At 37.3% G+C, this 19,704-nt stretch overlaps 1 protein-coding gene across 6 annotated transcripts in view; it reads right to left on the bottom strand.

Moving 5' to 3' along the window:
• The window catches only part of TANC2 (tetratricopeptide repeat, ankyrin repeat and coiled-coil containing 2), a 370,672-nt gene that overhangs the window by 63,734 nt on the left and 287,234 nt on the right, over nucleotides 1-19,704 (bottom strand). For all 6 annotated transcript variants that reach the window (XM_077780437.1, XM_077780436.1, XM_077780438.1 and 3 more), the window contains 2 exons: nucleotides 13,596-13,827; nucleotides 145-311 (listed from right to left, as the gene is read on the bottom strand). In XM_077780437.1, coding sequence (XP_077636563.1) covers nucleotides 145-311; nucleotides 13,596-13,827 — 399 coding nt within the window. The remainder of the gene's footprint in view (nucleotides 1-144; nucleotides 312-13,595; nucleotides 13,828-19,704) is intronic.

Raw genomic sequence — 19,704 nt, 5'->3', positions numbered from 1 at the left:
CTCTTTGGGAATTATTCTCGCTAGAGATCTCAGACATGACAGAGGTTTAGAAAGACTCAGCAGTAAGGGAACAAGGATCTAGAACTTTTTCTGTTTAAGCACTCTCCAAGAGAAGTAATTTATGGCCCCAAAACAAACACATACCTGTAAACTGGTCCTAACTGTTACAATTAGTTTGAGCCAAGAAGGAAATTTTCCAATCATTTTACTCAGAAATGACACAATTGTATCCCCATAATCCGGTTTGTGAAATTCTGCTTCATTTAATCCATCAATTAAGATGACGAAATCTTCATCTGGGATTTTTCTCTCTGAGACAGAAAGAAACAGATTACTTAATAATTACCATGTGGATAACTGAGTTCTTTTTGGGTCTTTGGTCACATTGTCTGTTTGGAAAAAAAAGATTAGAAAAGATGTCTCCTGCATTTACTAAAATGCTTAGGGTACATAATTCTTTTTTTTTATAACGACAAAGAATAATTCATTTAGTGAATTCATTTTGTTTTTACCAGGGGTAAAAGTTTTGTTCCATATGTAATATATGAAGTGTAGGTATCATCATCATCATTTCCCTCCTGTTATCAGTTGTCAAGCAGACTGAACTACATTTGTGAAAATGTGAACATGGAAACTTATTTTTCTCCCATACTTGAAAAAGCTGAAAAGAATTTACTCCCCTTCCGCCATATGATAGCATTAAAGACAACAGAAGCACATGTTCCTTTGGGAATTTCCAAAAGAAAAAGAAAGAAAGAAAAAACGGTTTAATGTGAAGTCCAAAGCAGTACATATAACTTCATGTGAATGTGTAGTGGGGAGGGAGGGTGGTAGAACAGAGAAAAGGAATCCCAGCCAATACACAGATCTTAACTAGGCAGCTTGGATCCCAAGATCTTAGAGAACTAGCAGTTTCCTAGACTCTACCTAAAGCAGATTCAATGAGACCAGACCCTTGTATGATCTTCCTAGGAGGGAGGAGTCATGTGGGAAAGACAAATAGCTGTCACTTTTGTGTTCAGTTCCCTCCCAGACTCTATACTCTCCTAAACTGACAAAATCAGTTTATCTTTAGGGCTAGACTGTAGAAAAAGGCTTGGTGAATTTTTAGGCATTCACTCTCATTAAATGCTTAGTGATTTTTGAAAAACCCCAAGTTGGGGTGCCTGGGTGGCTCAGTTGGTTAAATGTCCAACTCTTGAATGTTTGTGAGTTTAAGCCCTGCCTTGGGCTCTGTGCTGCTGGTGTGGAGCCTGCCTGGGATTTTCTCTCTCTCCCTCTGTCTCTCCCCACCTTGTGCATGATCTCTCTCAAAATTAATAAACTAAAAAAATCCCCAGAAAACCCAGGTTGAATGTACATGTTAGGACAAATGAATTAGGAGTAATAAGCCAAAGTTATTACATTTGACACTTAAACAACATGGCTTTGAACTGTGTGGGTCTACTTACATGTGGATTTTTAAAAACAAATTTAGTATAGTACTGTAAATGTATTTTCTCTTTATGATTTTCTTTAAAAAATGTTTATTTGTTTATTTTGAGAGAGAGCATGAGTGTGGGATGGGCCAAGAGAGAGGGAGACAGAGAATCCCAAGCAGGCTCCATGCTGCCAGCACAGAGCCTAATGTGGGGCTCCATCCTATGAACCATGAGATCATGACCTGAGCCAAAATCAAGAGTTAGATGCTCAAGTGTCTGAGCCACCAGGGTGCTCCCCCTTATGATTTTAATAGCTTTCTTTTTCTGTAGTTTACTTTATTGTAAGACTACATTTATATAGGGGCACCTGGGTGGCTCAGTTGGCTGAGCATCCAGCTTTGACTTGGGTCATGATCTCATGGTTTGTAGGTTTGAGCCCCACATCGAGCTTGCTGCTGTCAGCATGAAGTCCACTTCAGATCCTCTATCCCCCTCGCTCTCAGCCCCTCTCCCACTTGCTCTCTCTTAATTAAAAAAAAAAAAAGAATACATTATATAATACATATACCATACAGAATATGTGTTAATTGACTGTTACCGGTAAGGCTTCAGGTCCACAGTAGGCTATTATTAGTTAAGTTTTTGGAGGAATCATAGGTTATATGCAGATTTTTGACTCTGTGGGGGTCAGCGCCTCTAACCACTGGGTTGTTCAAGAATCAACTGTGGTTACAAATCAGAGGACTCTAGATGCTGGCGAGGATGTGGAGAAATGGGCACCCTCCTACACTGTTGGTGGGAATGTAAACTGGTGCAGGCCCTCTGGAAAACAGTGTGGAGGTTCTTCAAAAAATTAACAGTAGAACTCCCCTATGACCCAGCAATAGCACTGCTAGGAATTTACCCAAGGGATACAGGAGTGCTGATGCATAGGGGCACATGTACCCCAATGTTCATAGCAGCACTCTCAACAATAGCCAAAACATGGAAAGAGCCTAAGTGTCCGCTAACTGATGAATGGATCAAGAAGATGTAGTTCATCTATACAATGGAATACTACATGGCAATGAGAAAGAATGAAATCTGGCCATGCGTAGCAACGTGGATATAAATTGAGGGTATTATGCTGAGTGAAATAAGTCAGGCAGAGAAGGACAGATACCATTGTTTGCACGCATAGGTGGATTAGGAGGAACTTAACAGAGGACCATGGGGAAGAAGAAGGGGAAAAACAGTTGGGGAGAGGGAGGGAGGCAAACCATGAGAGACTCTTGAATGCCGAGAACAAACAGGGCTGATGGGGGTGGGGGGGAGAGGGAGAGGGGGGTGATGGGCATGGAGGAGAGCACTTGTGGGGATGAGCACTGGGTGTTATATGGAAACCAACTTGACAATAAACTATTAAAAAAAAAAAAGAATCAACTGTGGTTAGTAGGACTTGACAGGCTCTGAAGGCACAGGGAAGAAAGAAGTCACCGGATACTGAAGTGAAAAATCGGTTATACCTGAGGAGGAAAAAGAGGAATTTGGGGACAGAAGGAAAAGTTTATGGACTTATGTACATGATTGGCTCTTTTAAAAGAGTCAAGACCAATCGAAAATACATAATTTAGTTTTCTATGTGAAAATATGCAGAATTTTTCATGACTAATAAAACTTTATATTTTTCCCTCAATGTGCAAGCCTTATATTTATAGAAATTTAATTTCAATATCTTAAGAAATATAAGTCAGCTCTCAAATTATGAAGAGTTTTAACCATTACTTTCATCTGGTGACTTTTTAGGAAATGAACTATGGATTCCTGCCTTATTAACAATGATTATTAATGAAATGGCATCCTAGATAACATAGCACTAAGAAAAAATATTATTCCTGTAGGGAATCCAATGAATTAAGGAAGAGAAAAAAGTTGCTTGGAGCTAATGGACTGGCCCACAAAACTGGGGACTCTTACGTTCTTGATTTTGTGGACCATGGCATCCTTACACAAAATTTTGTCTTTAATGTCTATAGAGGAATTTCCTAATCATATTCCGCTTGGCAGCTGTAAGAGATCTGTCCCTTGTTACTGAGCACCATTGTCCTGCCCGACCACGTGACGTGCTGGAGCCAGCCCGGACAGGTCTGGGAGAGTCCACTGCAGTATTTTCAAGAACTGGTTGTTAAGCAGCTGGTAGCCTGCAATTGGCCAAGGTGGGAATATTTATTTATGCAGTGAAAACCAGCAAATATTATAAGCCCTTCTTCCCCAGCTGGCTGTTAAAATTTTACCAGTACATTACTGCCTCCACCACTTCAATTATACCACCTTGAACTTCACCCAGACTCCTTCATAAGAAAGCCATGACTTCCAGTGGAGAAAAAAGCTGATGATAATGCATCTGCTGAGATGCATTTCAAACGCATTCTTAGGCATAAAGATCAAGAATAATCTCTCCGTTATGATCTGGACATGTTAATGAATGAAATAATTCAACTGCTAATAAAATCAAATTTTCACTTGCATAAATTTCCAGATTATGTTATTCATCCCATGAGTAAAGTACACAATATATCATTTTTTATAAAAGGAAATATTTGTCCTACTTAACATAATGATATCTTATCATTATCTTTTTTTTCTTTTTTTGAGATTTGCTTCCTTGAAGCAGTTACTTAGAAGTTACCTATTAATACAGGGAATATGAGGTGTCAAAGACATTTCATCTGTTAAGAAATAAGGGCATCATATTTATCTAAGATTACATTTTTTAGGATTCAGAATAAATGCAAAGGATTTCCAAATGGTGCTAATATTGTAAAACAATAAGAACTCCTAAAAAATGTTCAGTTATAAATTTAAGAGATGAGGCCTTAATGTTCTTTAGACTTCACCTCTCAAATGCAACCAGCTTACAAGAATGCTTCTGCCTGCACATTTTCAAATTACTGTAGGTTTTATTTATGTATTTATTTATTAAAGTTTGTTTACTTTGAGAGAGTACATCCATGAAGGAGGGGCAGGGAAAGAAAGAGAGAGAATCCTAAGCAGGCTCCATGTTGCTAGTGCAGAGCCCAATGCCGGGGCTCAATTCCACAGACTGTGAGATCATGACTGGAGCCAAAATCAAGAGTCGGATGCCCAACCAAATGAGCCATCCAGGTGGCCCTCTGTAGGTTAAATACACAGTCTATATCATCAGTAGCTATAAAGATTTACAGACAACTGAAAATTAAAAAAATAATTGGGGACCAACAAAGGATTGCTGCTTTTTATTTATTATTATTAATAATAATTACTACTATTTTAAAGCTTATTCATTTTGAGAGACGGAGAGCACACAAGCGAAAGTGGGGGAGAGGCACAGAGAGGGACAGAGAGAGAATCCCAAGCAGGCTCTGTACTGTTGTGCAGACCCTGATGCAGGGATGCAGGACTTGAACCCACAAACTGTGAAATCATGACCTGAGCTGGAATCAAGAGTCAGATGTTTAACTGACTGAGCCACCCAGTCAGTTTTTTTTTTTTCACCCAGTCAACTTTTGATTATTATTTTTTTAAAAATAAGCTCTGTATGCCCAATGTGGGGTTTGAACTCACCACCTCAAAGATCAACAGTTGCATGCTCTACTGACAGCCAGCCAGAGGCCCTGCCATGTAAGAACGTTTAAAGTGCAACTACAATTTACTATCACCATTTATTCATTGAATAAAAATATTTTAATATTAAAAAAAGGAAAAACATAATCTTTATATACACGTATATACACAACTAAATTTATATTTACATTCACACAAATTCTAGGCTGTTTCTATTTTTTTATGTTGTAGTGGACTAACGGAAACTTCAAATCGACTGGTACTTAGGAGCCACTGTTCTAGCTGACAACTCCCTGGAAAAGTTTCTAAGCCCTTTAACCTTTGTTTTTATTCTCTTATAAAATATATATTCACCAGGGATTCTCCACTGCCCTCATTGACATGCACACTTAAATGCAGGAACTGATGTCCTTAGCAGCCCCATTCTAAGACCCTGTGCCAGGGTATCTTAGGGAAACAAGAATTATAGAGACTTCAAGAGAAGAGATGANAACTGATGTCCTTAGCAGCCCCATTCTAAGACCCTGTGCCAGGGTATCAGGGAAACAAGAATTATAGAGACTTCAAGAGAAGAGATGGTAGCTGGTACTACAGTCAGAACTAAATCCTAATGCATGGGATTTTATTACTGGTATATTGTATGGGAATTATCAAAAGTGGAAAAAAGGCTCATATCAGACATTTTCATTTAGAAAAGCTTCACATTCTGGAAAGCAGTGTGGAAGTTCTATTGTCAAAAAATGAACAATACAACCCCCCATGACCCAGCAATANATGTGTAGCAACATGGATATAACTTGAGGGTGTTATGCTGAGCGAACAGGTCAGGCAGAGGACAGATACCATACGTTTGCACGTATAGGTGGGTTAGGAGGAACTTAATGGAGGACTGTGGGGGAGAAGAAGGGGAAAAATAGTTGGGGAGACTGAATGCTGAGAACAAACTGAGGGCTGATGGAGGTGGGGGAGAGGGAAAGGGGGGTAATAGGGATGGACATGGAGGGCACTTGTGGGGATGAGCACTGGGTGTTACATGGAAACCAACTTGACAATAAACTAAGAAAAAAAAAGAAAAGTGTCACACTACATATAAATTACCTTCTTTTCAGTTATGATAAATTAGTATCTCCTTTCATTGCATATTGGTGGCTGAAGCAAGAGCTCACCAGGAGACTTCAAAACTTTCCCATTTGTTTTGTATGTATGTACATATGTATGTATATGTTTTAGTTACCACATTTGTAGAACTTTAAAGTGCTGTGAAAATACTCTTATTATTTCAAAAATTTTTATTTATTTTTGAGAGAGAGAGAGAGAGAAAGAGAGAGACAGAGAGAGAGACAGAAGGGAGAGGGAGAGAGAGAGAACACGAGTGAGAGAGGGGCAGAGAGAGAGAAAGGGAGACACAGGATCTGAAGCAGGCTCCAGGATCTGAGTTGTCAGCACAGAGCCCGCTGCGGGGCTCAAACCCATGAGCCGTGAGATCATGACTTGAGCTGAAGTTGATGATTAACCAGCTGAGCCAACCAGGCGCCCCGTGACTCTTATTACTTTTTTTTTAAAGAAAAATGTACAATTTGAAATCTGCCTTCTGAATCTAAACTGAAAGTGTTTTCCACTGAACTTTCCTGGATGGAAAACTTCAGCTACCTTTAAAAAATTCTCATAGGAGTGCCTGAGTGGTGCAGTTGGTTAAGCATCTGACTCTTGATCTTGGCTCAGGTCATGATCTTGCAGTTTGTGAGTTCACGCCCTGCAATGGGCTCTGTGCTGATGGTGTGAGGCCTGCTTGGGATTCAGTGTCTCTCTGCCTCTCCCCCGCTTGTGCTCGCTCTCTCTTCCCCAAAATAAATTATTAAAAAAAATTTTTTTAAAAAGTCACTGTGATAAAATTCACATACAGTTAATTGCAAACGTCTTAATTGTGCACTTTGATCAGTTTTGACAAATATATATATTCATGTAACTAACATCTCAATCGAAATATAGAATATTTCCCTCACTCCAGAAAGTTCCCTCAGGTTCCCTCACAGTCAATCCTCAATAGGCAATCACTCTATCACTATACACTTGCTTCTTTTGCTTACCATGTTTTTGAGATTCATCTACATTGCTGAGTGTATTATTAGTCTGTTCCTTTTTAACATTACGAAATATTCGATGGAATGAATATACTACAATTTGTTTATCCATTCTTGATGGACATTTGGGTTGTATCCCGGTTTTAACGACTATGAATAAAGCTGCTATGAACATCCTTGTACAAGTCTTTTTGTAGACCTATGTTTTCATTTCTTATGGGTAAATATATAGGAACAGAATTTCTTGGTCATAAAGTAGATTTATATTTAACTTTATAAGGAACTGCCAAATAGTTTTCCAAAGTAGTTGTATCATTTTATACTCCCACCAGTAATGTGTGAGAGTTCCACTTGCTTACCATGGTCACTAACATTTGATATTCAACTTAAAATTTAACTATTCTAGTGGGAGTAAAGTGGTGTCTCATTGTGATTTTAATTAGCATTTTCCTGATGACTAATGATATTAAACACCTTTTCATGTGCTTGTAGGCACATCTGTGTATCTTCTTTTGTGAAGTGTCTAAATTTTCTGTTCGTTAGGATTATGTTCAATCTACAGACCAGTATGGGGAAAAAAAGCAATCAGCAAACATGGTATACTTCTTCCATTTACTAAGTTCTTTAATTTCCCTCTGCAATCTTATGTAGCTTTCACTGTGGGGGTCTTAACACATCTTCTGTTACATTTATTCTTAAGTATTTTGATGCTGTAGAAAAAGTTATTTGTTCCACTTATATCTACTGCTCTATCAGACAGCTAGGGGTTAGTCACATGGCTGTGGGCTAAAATCATCTGGAACAAAACCTCACATCAGGGCTAAAATGACTTGATGACTAAAACAGTCAACTGGAACACTTACATATGGCCTCTAAGTGGTTTTCACTTCTTTACTTCTTATAAGACAATGGAATCCTCTAAAAGCTCAGTGGACAAAATGGAAGGTGCATGGGCATTTATGACCCAGCTTCAAAATGTCACATAGCATCACTCTGTGGTATTCTGTTGGTTGAAGCAGTCACAAGCCTGCTACGATTCAAGGGGAAGAGACACAGACCCCCAACTTTGGATGGGAGGAATGTCAACGAATTTGCAGCCATGTTTTAAAACTACCACACTACTTTATAAGTTTCAGTTTTCAACGGTTTTCCTGCTAGTATAAAAATACAATAGATATATGCATATTGATTGACTTGATAGCCTGAAGTTCTAAATTTATTATTAGTTCAAGTTAGCTTAATTTTTCTTTTGTAGATTCCTTAAAATGTTCTAGGTGAAAAATCTTCAAGTAAAGGCAGATTTATTTCTTCCTTTGCAATCTTTACTACTTCCTTGTTTGCTCTCCTATTGTGCTAGTCTGGGCTACCATTGGAATGGTGAATGTTAAATATAAGTGGTGTGAATGAGGGAACATTCTTGTCTTGCTCCGGATATTAGAGGGGAAAGTATTTAACATTTCATTGTTAGCTGTATGTTTTTGGAGTTTTCTTTATTAGACTCAGTTTTCTTTTATTCCTAGTTGGCAGAAAGTTTTTATCACTAATTGTAATATTTGGTCAAATGCTTTACTGAATTTATTGAGGTTATATATGTACACATGTATTTTACATACATAAAGACATAGATTTTCTCACTTACGCTGTTAATCTGATGAATTACACTGATTAACTTTCAAATGTGAAACTAACATTGCATGTCTGATCAAGTAGGATTAACTTATTTGCTATTACTTTTTCAGGATGTTGCTATTATGATCATGAGGAATACTGGTCTATAATTTTCTTTTCTTGCAAGATCTGTATCATATTTTGGTTTCAGTGTTACACTTGTCTAACAAAATGAGAAATGTTCCCTTCTCTATTTTTCTGAAAACATTTGTGTATGATTGATATTACTTCTTCTTTAAATGTTGAAAACAATTATGAGCTTAGAGTATTTTTGTTGAAGATTTTTTTCCTTTTAAATCGAAATTAAATTGAATAGATAAAGGCTATTCAGATTTTGTTTCTTCTTGAGTCACTTTTGGTAAGCTTTATTTTTTAGATAATCTGTCCAGTTTATGTTGTTGAATTTATGTTATAAACGTATTCATACTAATTGCTTATTTTCTTTTAATGTCTTATAGGAACTGTAGTGCTACCACCTTTTATTCCTGATACTGAGTTTTTCTTTCCTCATTTTCGTGATCAATCTTGCTAGTGGTTTACTCATTTTAAGTATTAATATTTTTCTTTTTATTGATGTTTGCTCTTGTTTTCACTATTTTCTTCTGCTTACTCTGGGTTTATTTTCCTCATTTTTTTCTAGTTTAGTAAGTCAGAAACTTAGATGTTGATTTTACATTGCTCATTTTGAAATATTTTATAATTTCCTTTGTGATTTCTTCATCTCAAGGGTCATTTAGAAGTATGTTGTTAAATTTCTAAATATTTGGGGATTTTATTTGTATTGATTTCTCATTCAGTTCCATTATCTCAGATGACATTTTCTATAAGATTTTAATTTTCTGAAATCTTCAGACTTGGTTTTATGGCCCAGAATATGGTCCTTGTGCACTTGAGAAGAATGTTTATTCCATAGTTATTGGGTAGAATTCTATAAATTGCGAGTGGATCGGGTTGGTTGATAGTTTTGTTTAAATCTTCTATACATTTACTTTTTATTTGCTTATTCTAAAACTTACTGAGATGTGTTAAAATCTCCAGCTATGAGTATTTGCCTGTTTATCTCTTTAGTTCTATCAGTTTTTGATTCATGTTAAAAACTTAAAATTTTTATTTTGAAATAATTTTTTCATGAAGATATTTATTATTGAAGTACAGTGATTTGCAATGTTATATTCATTTCAGGTGCACAACATGGCAATCTGACAATGATTCATGTAATTTGAGCCTTTGTTACTTGGTATACACACACTTAAGATTATTTTATCTTCTCAGGAATTGGTCCTTTTATGTTTATCAAATGCCCCTCTGGTAACACTACTTGTCTTGAAGTCTACTCAGCCTCACATTAATATACCCACTCCAGCTTTCTTATGGTCCATGGTTACAAGGTATATATTTTTCTATCCTTTTAATCTACATCTTTGTATTTAGATAACTTCTCTTATAGATAGCATATTGTTGGGTCTTGCTTTTTATTTGATCTGATAGTTTCTGCCTTTTAATGTAAATGCTCAGTCCAAGATATCATATGTTTTCACTCATATGTGGATCTTGAGAAATTTAACAGAAGACCATGGGGGAAGGGAAGAGGAAAAACTAGTTACAGAGAGGGAGGGAGGCAAACCTTAAGAGACTCTTAAATACAGAGAACAAACAGTGTGGATGGGGGTGTGGGGGAGAGGGAAAAATGGGTGATGGGTATTGAGGAGGGCACCTGTTGGGATGAGCACTGGGTATTGTATGTAAATGATGAACCATGGAAATCTACCCCAAAAACCAAGAGCACACTTTACACATTGTATGTTAGCCAATTTGACAATAAATTATATTAAAAAATGCTCAGTCCATTTAAACTTAATGTAATTATTGATATGACTGATTTTAAGTCTATCATCTTACTTTTTAAAAAATTAACTTGATTTTGTTTTTTTGGTCTCAGGTCTACAACACAATGATTTGATCTCTGTATACACTGTAAAATAATAACCAAAAGTCTAGTGAACATCTATCACCTTACACAATTACAAACTTTTTTGTGATGAGAACTTTTAAGATTTACTCTCTTAGCAAGTTTCAAATATGCAATAAAGTATTATTACTATAGTCACCATGCTGTAAATTACATCTCCATGACTTATTTATTTTATAACTGGAAGCTTCTATATTTTGACCCCCTTCTTCCATTTCTCAGACCCTGTCCCCCGCCTCTAGCAACCACCAATCTGTTCTCTGTATCCATGAGATGCATTTTGTTTTTGTTTGTTTTAGTTCCACCTATAAGTGAGACCACACAGTATTTATCTTTCTCTGCTTGACTTAATGCTTCTTTTTTGAGCAGCCTAACATAACACTCATTTTATTTTCTTATATTTTTCTTTTTCAAAAATTTTAATTAAAAAAATTTTAACTTAAGTACAGTTGACACACAATGCTACCTTAGTTTCAGGTATGTAACACAGTTTAGTTTCTCTATAACTTATGCTATACTCACCACCAGTGTAGTGACCATCTGTCACTGCACAACACTTTTAGGCTGTCACTGACTATCTTCTCTATGCTATGTCTTTTATTTCCCACTTATTCCATCTTCCAAAAAAATTTTTTATCCTCTTCTTTCCTGCCTTTTCAGTTAATAAAATTATATTTAGTATTTCATATATTTTACAAATTGTGTTTTCAGCTGTTGATCATGATGGGATTTTGTTTTAAAAGAACATGGGAATTAGATGGAATAATTACATTCACTTAGAACAATATTTATCAAAAAGGGTATCTAAAGCTGTTTCTGGAGACCTACGTGAGCAGCAAATATATCTAGAAGCAAAATTAAAACACATGAGTCATGGTTGAGAATCTAGAGCTGAGTCTGCAAGCCTTTGGATATTTTCCTTGCATAAGCCTCGGATGTAGGTCCTCATTATCACTGTCCTTCCATCAAGGCACTCAGTATTGTGAGCAATATCTATGTTCACTCATTTGTTCAAACTTGATTTCCTGAAATGCCTACTATGCTCAAGGGGAGGGAATCACTATGAAAGATAAAAGATGAATGAGCAAAGGTTCCTAACTTGAGTAGCATACAATTTAGTTAAAGAATAGGACAAGTACACAAATAACTAATTCATATAAAGCACAAAGTATAGTATTGGACATACAGTTCAGTAAATGTTAGTCATAAAATGTTAAATTCTTATTATGCATATGTAAGCAAAAGGCGTAACAAGGAAACAATGAGCAAATGTATGAAGGCAGGAAAATGTCGGTGAGTGCTTAAGAACTGGTGAATATTTTACACTTAAACACAGAATTCATACAGATAAAAGTATATGGTAAGGCCGGAAAGTGGGCTGGATTCTTTTGAGTACATTAAATGCTAGACTAAGAAGCTGGAAATTAATTCATTAGGCAACAGGGAGTCACTGGAGGTTTCTTAATAGGGAAATTGAGTGATGAAAGTGATACTTGATGAAGATTTATTTGGAAGCAGTATATAAAGTCTAGAAGACCACAGAGGATGGGGCTGAGCTTCCCCACCACATATGTCACAAATGGGTTAGACGTGTGCTTAAAAATGAATCCCTGTAGCCCTCAAGGTACTGGGGGCTTGGCATAGCTGTAACTTCAAGGCCAGTCATGTCTAGCCATAAAAAGATGTGAATTTTTTATCCCAGTATGCTATACAAACTTTTATAATTTTCTGTGCTATGATGTGAAGGAAACACTAAACCGAAAAACTAGAGAAGACCAGGAAGGGTAGTACTATTGATATGACGCCATGAGCAAAGGCCATTGAATGAACGGCCTTTGGGTTGACAATGGAGGGAATGAATTTGAGATTGACGGGTGTGAGAAACATCAGGAAGGCAGAATCAGCAGGATGTAGACTTACTATATAGAAAACATGCTTTAAAATATCTGTGGGGAAATTCCAAGGTTTAAAAAAGTCTGGGATATAGAGAAGCTAATAGGTAGGAGAGGTATAGATAGGTCATTAGAATTGAGAAGTCTGAAACCCTGATATCCAAATAACTAGTATGGAGGTTGAAATAACTGAAGATAGTGAGCAGGAGAATGGAAACTATGATCACTTTTTCTTATTGAGTACCTCCGAAACCCTCAGGGAAGATGCACAAGTCTCTCAGGGAAAATGGGATTGTCAGGAGTCTCATGTTCACTCAGGTCCTTTTCTCTGGCTCCCAGCACTGATAAAACATTGTTACAGGGATGGGGCAGACAAGGGTGAAGGAGGAGATGCCGGCACGGCCGACGCCAGCGCGACATTGGGAAAAGGGAGGAAAGGCATGAGAGGGAGATGGATTCCATTTCGTATTTTCCCCCACTTCTTAAAAATATCTTAAATGCCTTCTAAATAGCTTTTAGTGGAAAGCTGATTTGTAGTACATACACAGAGTTGTGCAACAATGGATGCCATTTCATTTTACCTGAACTGTAGAGTAATTAAAAAAAAAAAAAAAAAAACACAGACCAAAACAAACTCCATAAAGATGAGGAGGTTTCTAACCACACAAACTCCACAGTGCTGAGCTGGAATATTGGCTTTACTGATTTTTTGAACTCTATAGAAGTTCTACTATCTTTAGTGCAAGAAAAATATATTCTATTAATGAGAATTTTTATAGAGAAAGGAGGGAGTAGCAGTTCCTATAGGAATTTTTATTTTTTCAAGTAAAATCTTTTATCTGTTAACTGTATCCTGTGGGACATCAGCTATGGAACATTTGGTTTTGGCGATGTGATAAAAATAGTCATTTCTACGGGATGCTCTAGGTGAACTTGGGCTCCAAAGCTTCCACCTTTCACCTTCTTTGCACCTCATCTGTACCTTTGTGGAGATTCTCCAGGGGCTCCAGGACCCCCCTCCGGAAGGAGGCCATGGGGTCTTGAACACACGACCGAAGGCTCAGCATGCTCTGTAAATGCGGCTCCCGAAGAAGCTGCTCCCGATAGGCTGCCAGCTGAGGTGAGCGGCAGAGCAGGGCGGCAACATTGTGGACAAACTCTGGTACCAGGCAGGTGTAGGCGTTATCTGCTTGGCAATAGTGATAGGCAACCACCTACAGCAGAAGGATGAGAATACAAATAGGTTTATCAGGAGCAACAGCCATGGTTAACGTAGGACCATTCTCTAACACTGTCTTCTGTCTCTCCGTTCCTCAACTTTCTCAAGTGAAAACAGAAGCTGCTACCTCAGCAAATGCCTGATGTATCTAAGATCAGAAATTTGATACAATATTTCTATTGTATACATGTATCATAATTCACAATTAAAATTTATAAATGCAAACTGGGCTTTGGATTAGATGATTCCTTTACAGGATGTGGGTTTCGGATTATAAGAAATAGGAAACAAGAGTGAGAATAAGGATTTACATTAATCTCTCTAATATGTACTCAGCATGGAACAGTAAAGGAAAAAGTCCAATCTTATAACAAAGCATTAAGAATAAAATAATCACAGAATAACCATGTTAATCTCAATAAGCACATGCTTATTAAGTCCTTACTTTTAAAAATTAATGTGCTATAAATAGCTTTACAAAAAATAATTTCAGATTTAAGAACTAACATTATATATTTTCTAGCATCCAGAGACAATCAGAATTAGATGATGGGAAAAAAGAAAGAAGTGAGAGTTTTCTTAGCTGCAGGTCTTAAATTCAAAGAACTTTAGAAAGTGTGTGAGTTTTAATATCATCCAGGGTCTAGGCTGTCTGGCTGGAACTTGGTTTTAACCTCTGGGGTTTTTTGTTTGTTTGTTAAAATTTGCACAGAGCTCACTCCAAACCTCATAGTTGTTTTCTTTGCCTCAAGGGCAAGTGCAGAGAGTGTTTTTTTTAAAACTATTTTTCTAATGTTTATTTTTGAGAGAGAGAGAAAGAGAATGAGAGAGAGAGAGACAGAAACAGAGAGAGCGAGAGAGCCCAAGTGGGTAAGGGGCAGAGAGAGAGGAAGACACAGAATCAGAAGCAGGCTCCAGGTTCTGAGCTGTCAGCACTGTTCCTGATGTGGGGCTCAATCACGAACTGCGAGATCATGACCTGAGCCGAAGTGGGACGCTCAACCGACTGGGCCACTCAGTAGCCCCGAGGGTGGTTTTAATCCTCAGCACTCTATTGACTCAGTACTACTCACGAAAGTGATGGGACTGAGGCGGTGACATGAAATTGGCAGGGGAGATTCAGCCTGAATGTATGGAAAGCATTTGGCATGGTGCTCAGCACAAAGGAGGTGCATGGTAATATTAGCTGGGAAGGCCATCATCATCATCATCATCATCATCATCATCAACATAATCATCATCATCAAGATTATGTATATTCTCTTTTTTTTTAGCTTCTGGCTTTGCGTCCTTAGGCAGCTGAAAATTGCCCTAGGAGATACAGGTATTCCACTGGGACTTCAGCTATTCTACCATTTCTCAGAGAACAATCATTCACTAAAGTGTTCTATTCTGAGAAGACTCTTGATCTCTAAGTATGGTCATCCTTAACAAATACTAGAAATGTCACTTTTTAAAAAACACCTGAAATCCTTCTCATTAAGCACACACACAAAACCTTAATAAGAGGAAATGTTACTACACACATAGAGCTGAGGAAAGGAATTATAGGAATTGCTTATGAGTGAAGCAATGATATCTACACACAATATGGAACTGGAAACAAGAAGCTATATTCTAAAAATCTCCACTCTTTTCTTCAGATATATTGGTCACTGCTTTACTGTCTATCTTAAGCACAATATAAGGAACCAAAGAGAAAACCTGGCAGCAATCGATCTGTTCTCTCAACCAATAGTGAATGTCAGTGGTTATGTCCACATGGATACAAATATCCACTTCATAAGAAGCAAACAGCAAACCTCTGAATCAATATGAACTTTCATTTCATCATATTTTACCTCAATTGATTCCACATGTGGAGGCCAAGCACATCTGAGCTAATCAGCTGTAACTTACCCTTTACCTAAAGTCATAGGATAGAAGTTGGAAGATAAAAATTCTAAAATTTAGGAAGAGGTTTCTCTTATGGATTTTATTAAAAATCATCTGTGCTCTTGACTGAGGTTTTATCTAACCAAGATCATTGCTAAAGTTACCCCTTCTGGGGCTACTTTTCTCTTAATTTAAAATATTTCTTTGGCATTCCAAATATAAAGTATCAATTGCTTTGCAGAATTCAGGCAGAAAAGACCATTCAACATCAGGAAATTTGTGCCGTGGCTCAAAATAGGTTATTTACTAGACATTTCAAAGTAGTTACGCAGCACACATACAGAGAACATACATACACAGTAACTGACAAACATGTACATTTGTCGAAGTTATTTGGTACTTCCTCCAAATTGTCTACTCACATCGTCTACAACTTTTCTTACATATACAATAGGAAACAATCCTGGTAATGTAGTTTTTTTCTTTAGTCTCTCATTGCGCCAGTGTTCAGTGGTATTAGATCCCTCCCTACAGCTTTGAGAAAGTTATCACAACCACCTATGATGAATTACTAATATTCCAACTTCTTGGAAATCATTCAGAATTAGTCCATCCCAAGAAGTCAGCAGGTGAAACCTTTCTCCTTAGTGAGCTTTTGTCTCTCATGGTGATTTGTTGAAATTTCATTTTCAGTTATGTCTATCATATTATTAATTTTTCTCCATCTCAAGTTTTTCTTATGCTAAATTCCTATATTTTTGTTAAAATAACTCTACTCAAAATATGCCCAATATGACCAGAGTTATATTCATTCTTTGGGGAAGGCAGCGAGTAAATTTTAGATTACTCCTATGAGGGAAGAAAGAAAAGGGCAGGTTTGTAGGTATATAGACAAAAGAAAAGACTGGAGGTCAGGATAGCCTTGGGTATAAAGAGCTCTGATTTGGGGCACCTGGCTGGCTCAGTTGATGCAGCATGCAACTCTTGATCTCAGGGTTGTGGATTCGAACCCCACACTTAGTACGAGATTACTTAAACAATAAAATCTCAAAAAAAACCCCAAACCTTTGACTTAATGCTGTATACAAGAAATCATAAAATGAAGTATAATTCTCATCAAAGGCCCTAATCAAATGACTGAGTGGCAGTATATCTGTCAGGTTTGTGTTACAAAGTCCTAGGCCTTCACTCTCCAAAGACCATTTTCTACTTTGAAGAAATGAATAATCTGTGACAGGACTAAGCTAATCTCATACAAAGAAAAGACAGCTCTGACTATGTGGAATTCACTTGGAACATAAACACTCGATTTAAGTAATGACTGGCATGTGTATCATTTAAATTCTTATGTTGCAAGTGCTCTTCCTCAGGTCTGCTCTCATACTCTTACTCCATGTCTCCTTTTCATCCCTTCTTGAACTCCCTCATCCTCACCTGATTTCTTGCTCAGCACATCTCTTCCAACACTTGAGTGTAGATTCCAAGATTTCCAGGGAGCCAGAGGTTCAGTATGAATAATGACCTTCTTTTCCCTTTCCCTGTCCCCCAACTCTAATCCTAACTCTGGGGCTGGAAGCTAAGAATAGTTCTCAGACTTGGGTTCTGCCTCAGTAATTTTCCAGCTCAAAGCTCTACTTTTTTTTTTTTTTGGCAGTAGGACTTTTATTTACTTTATAACTTTTTATTTTGAACTAATTTTAGACTTTCAGAAATGTTGCAAAAGGAGTACACAGAATTTCCGTATATCCCTCACCCAGCTTCTCTTTTTATTGATATCTTACGTAACCATAGAATAATTATCAAAACTAGGAAATAACACTGACATAATATTATTAAGTAAAGGCATTATTGAGATTTTACGAGTTTTCCACTAATGTCCTTCTTCCGTTCCAAGATCCTATCCAGGACCCTATATTGCATTTAGTTGTTATTTCTCCTTAGACTCCTGTAGTCTGTAAGAGCTTGGTCTTTGTCTTTCATGACCTTGACACTTTTGAATAGTACTGACCAGTTATTCTGGCAAATGTCAATCTGAGTTTGTCTGATGTTTCCCTCATTATCCAACTGAGATTTCTAGGCAAGAATACCACAAAAATAATGTTGTGGCCTTCTCATGGATCATATCATGAGGTCCATGATGTTGACATGTCTTGTTACTGGCTATGCTGACATTCATCACCTTGGTTAAGGTAAAGGTTTCTGCCAGATTTCTCTACTATAAACTTATTCTCTTTCTCTTTATAGTTAATAACTATCTTGGGGGAGACACTTTGAAACAATGCAAATCCTGTTTCTCCTCACACTTTTGCCCAATGACTTTAGTATCCATCAGTGGATCTTGTATGCAGCAATTATCACCTGGTGTTTGCCTAATAGTGATTTTCTATTTCCTTCTTTCCTTCTACATTTACTATTGGAATTCTACTGGGAGAAAGAGCTGTCCCTTCTCTCTCATCTATTTACTTGAGTGATTAAATATATATGGACTTTTTTTATTCCATTGGCTATATCCAATACTGTATTTTGCTGCTCACTTTGGTCTGGCTTTGGACATTAGGATCTCCTTCGGGCTGGTGTCTGTGCTCTTTTAGGAAGCCTCTCATCTTTTTAAAAGCACTTTCTTGCTTTCTGGTACCAGAAGATGCTCTAGGCTCATCTTGTATTTACCCTGCCCCAGGCCTGGCATCATCTAACCTCTTCAGAGCTTTGGTTTCTATTACTAGAGAATGATGTTAGAAAACAAGGTCTGAGGGGTGCCTGGGTGGCTCAGTCGGTTAAGCAGCTGACTTCGGCTCAGGTTATGATCTCGCAGTCTGTGGGTTCGAGCCCCACATCGGGCACTGTGCTGACAGCCAGCTCAGAGCCTGGAGCCTGCTTCAGATTCTGTGTCTCCCTCTCTCTCTGACCCTCCCCTGCTCATACTCTGTCTCTCTCTGTCTCAAAAATAAATAAACGTTAAAAAAATTAAAAAGAAAAAAAAGAAAACAAGATCTGAATTAGTGGGTGTGCATATTGCTACTGAAGTGTCAATGATTTTGGGCCCTCAGTGGAGAGAGCTAGGGAATGCACATACATATACTAATTCACACATGAACTTCTATCTATATTACTGTATCTCTCTCTCTATGTATCTATAGAAATATCTATAGATATACATATTAAAAATTGTGAGTATATACTGGTACCTCAGATTTCAATTCAGTATCACCTGGCTCACTTCAGATTTCCTTTTCCTCATCTGGTTACTTCGTTTCCCAACAATGAGAATCTTGATCTTGCTATTTACAATACGTTTATTTATTCAATCATTTCTAATAAATACATGAAAGATTTTCAGAACTGCAAACCATATCCCTGTGAGAAGACTTTTATTAATTAGAATATAGCATTTATGCACAGTTCTTTTTTGTCTTTAGCCTTATGGCATTCAGTCAAGATGTTACCTTCCAAACTTCTTTAAGTTCTTTTCTCCTCTGCCTTCTTCAGTGTGGTCATGTTATTATGTGAGATAGAGCTGGGTGTATTTGTATCTGCATTCTACTTTGGGCTCCCCACCCCCCACATACTGGTTGGTTTTACTTACTTGTTGGGCATGTGGAACATTCCCATGTTTCTAAGAGTCACAGCTATACAAAAAGATATATTCAGAGAAGCGTCACTCACTCTTCATCCCCGTACTCCACTCTCATTACCCATCTCTTTCTACTCTCCTTTCCCACCCATCTGCTTTAGGTAACCAGTATCTTTTCTTTCTGGTTTATCCTTCCTCATTTCTTTTGCACAAATAAGCAGGTACACATGTATTTTTTAAATATTCTTTTCTTTCTTATATGAAAGTTAGCATCCCATACATGCTCCTTTGTACTTCCTCCCCACCTAACAGTACATCCTGAAAATACCAATGGTAATTACTGATTCACAGGAATTGGCACTAAGAACTCTATCAAATCAAGAGGTTTTTCAAGGACACTTTTAATTTACATACATTGGCTTACCT

The sequence above is a fragment of the Crocuta crocuta genome, unplaced genomic scaffold (genome assembly GCF_008692635.1).
Source record: "Crocuta crocuta isolate KB4526 unplaced genomic scaffold, BGI_CrCroc_1.0 scaffold288, whole genome shotgun sequence".
NCBI lineage: Eukaryota > Metazoa > Chordata > Mammalia > Carnivora > Hyaenidae > Crocuta > Crocuta crocuta.
The sequence above is the reverse complement of the archived record's forward strand: the minus strand, read 5'-3'. Positions and strand labels throughout refer to the sequence as shown.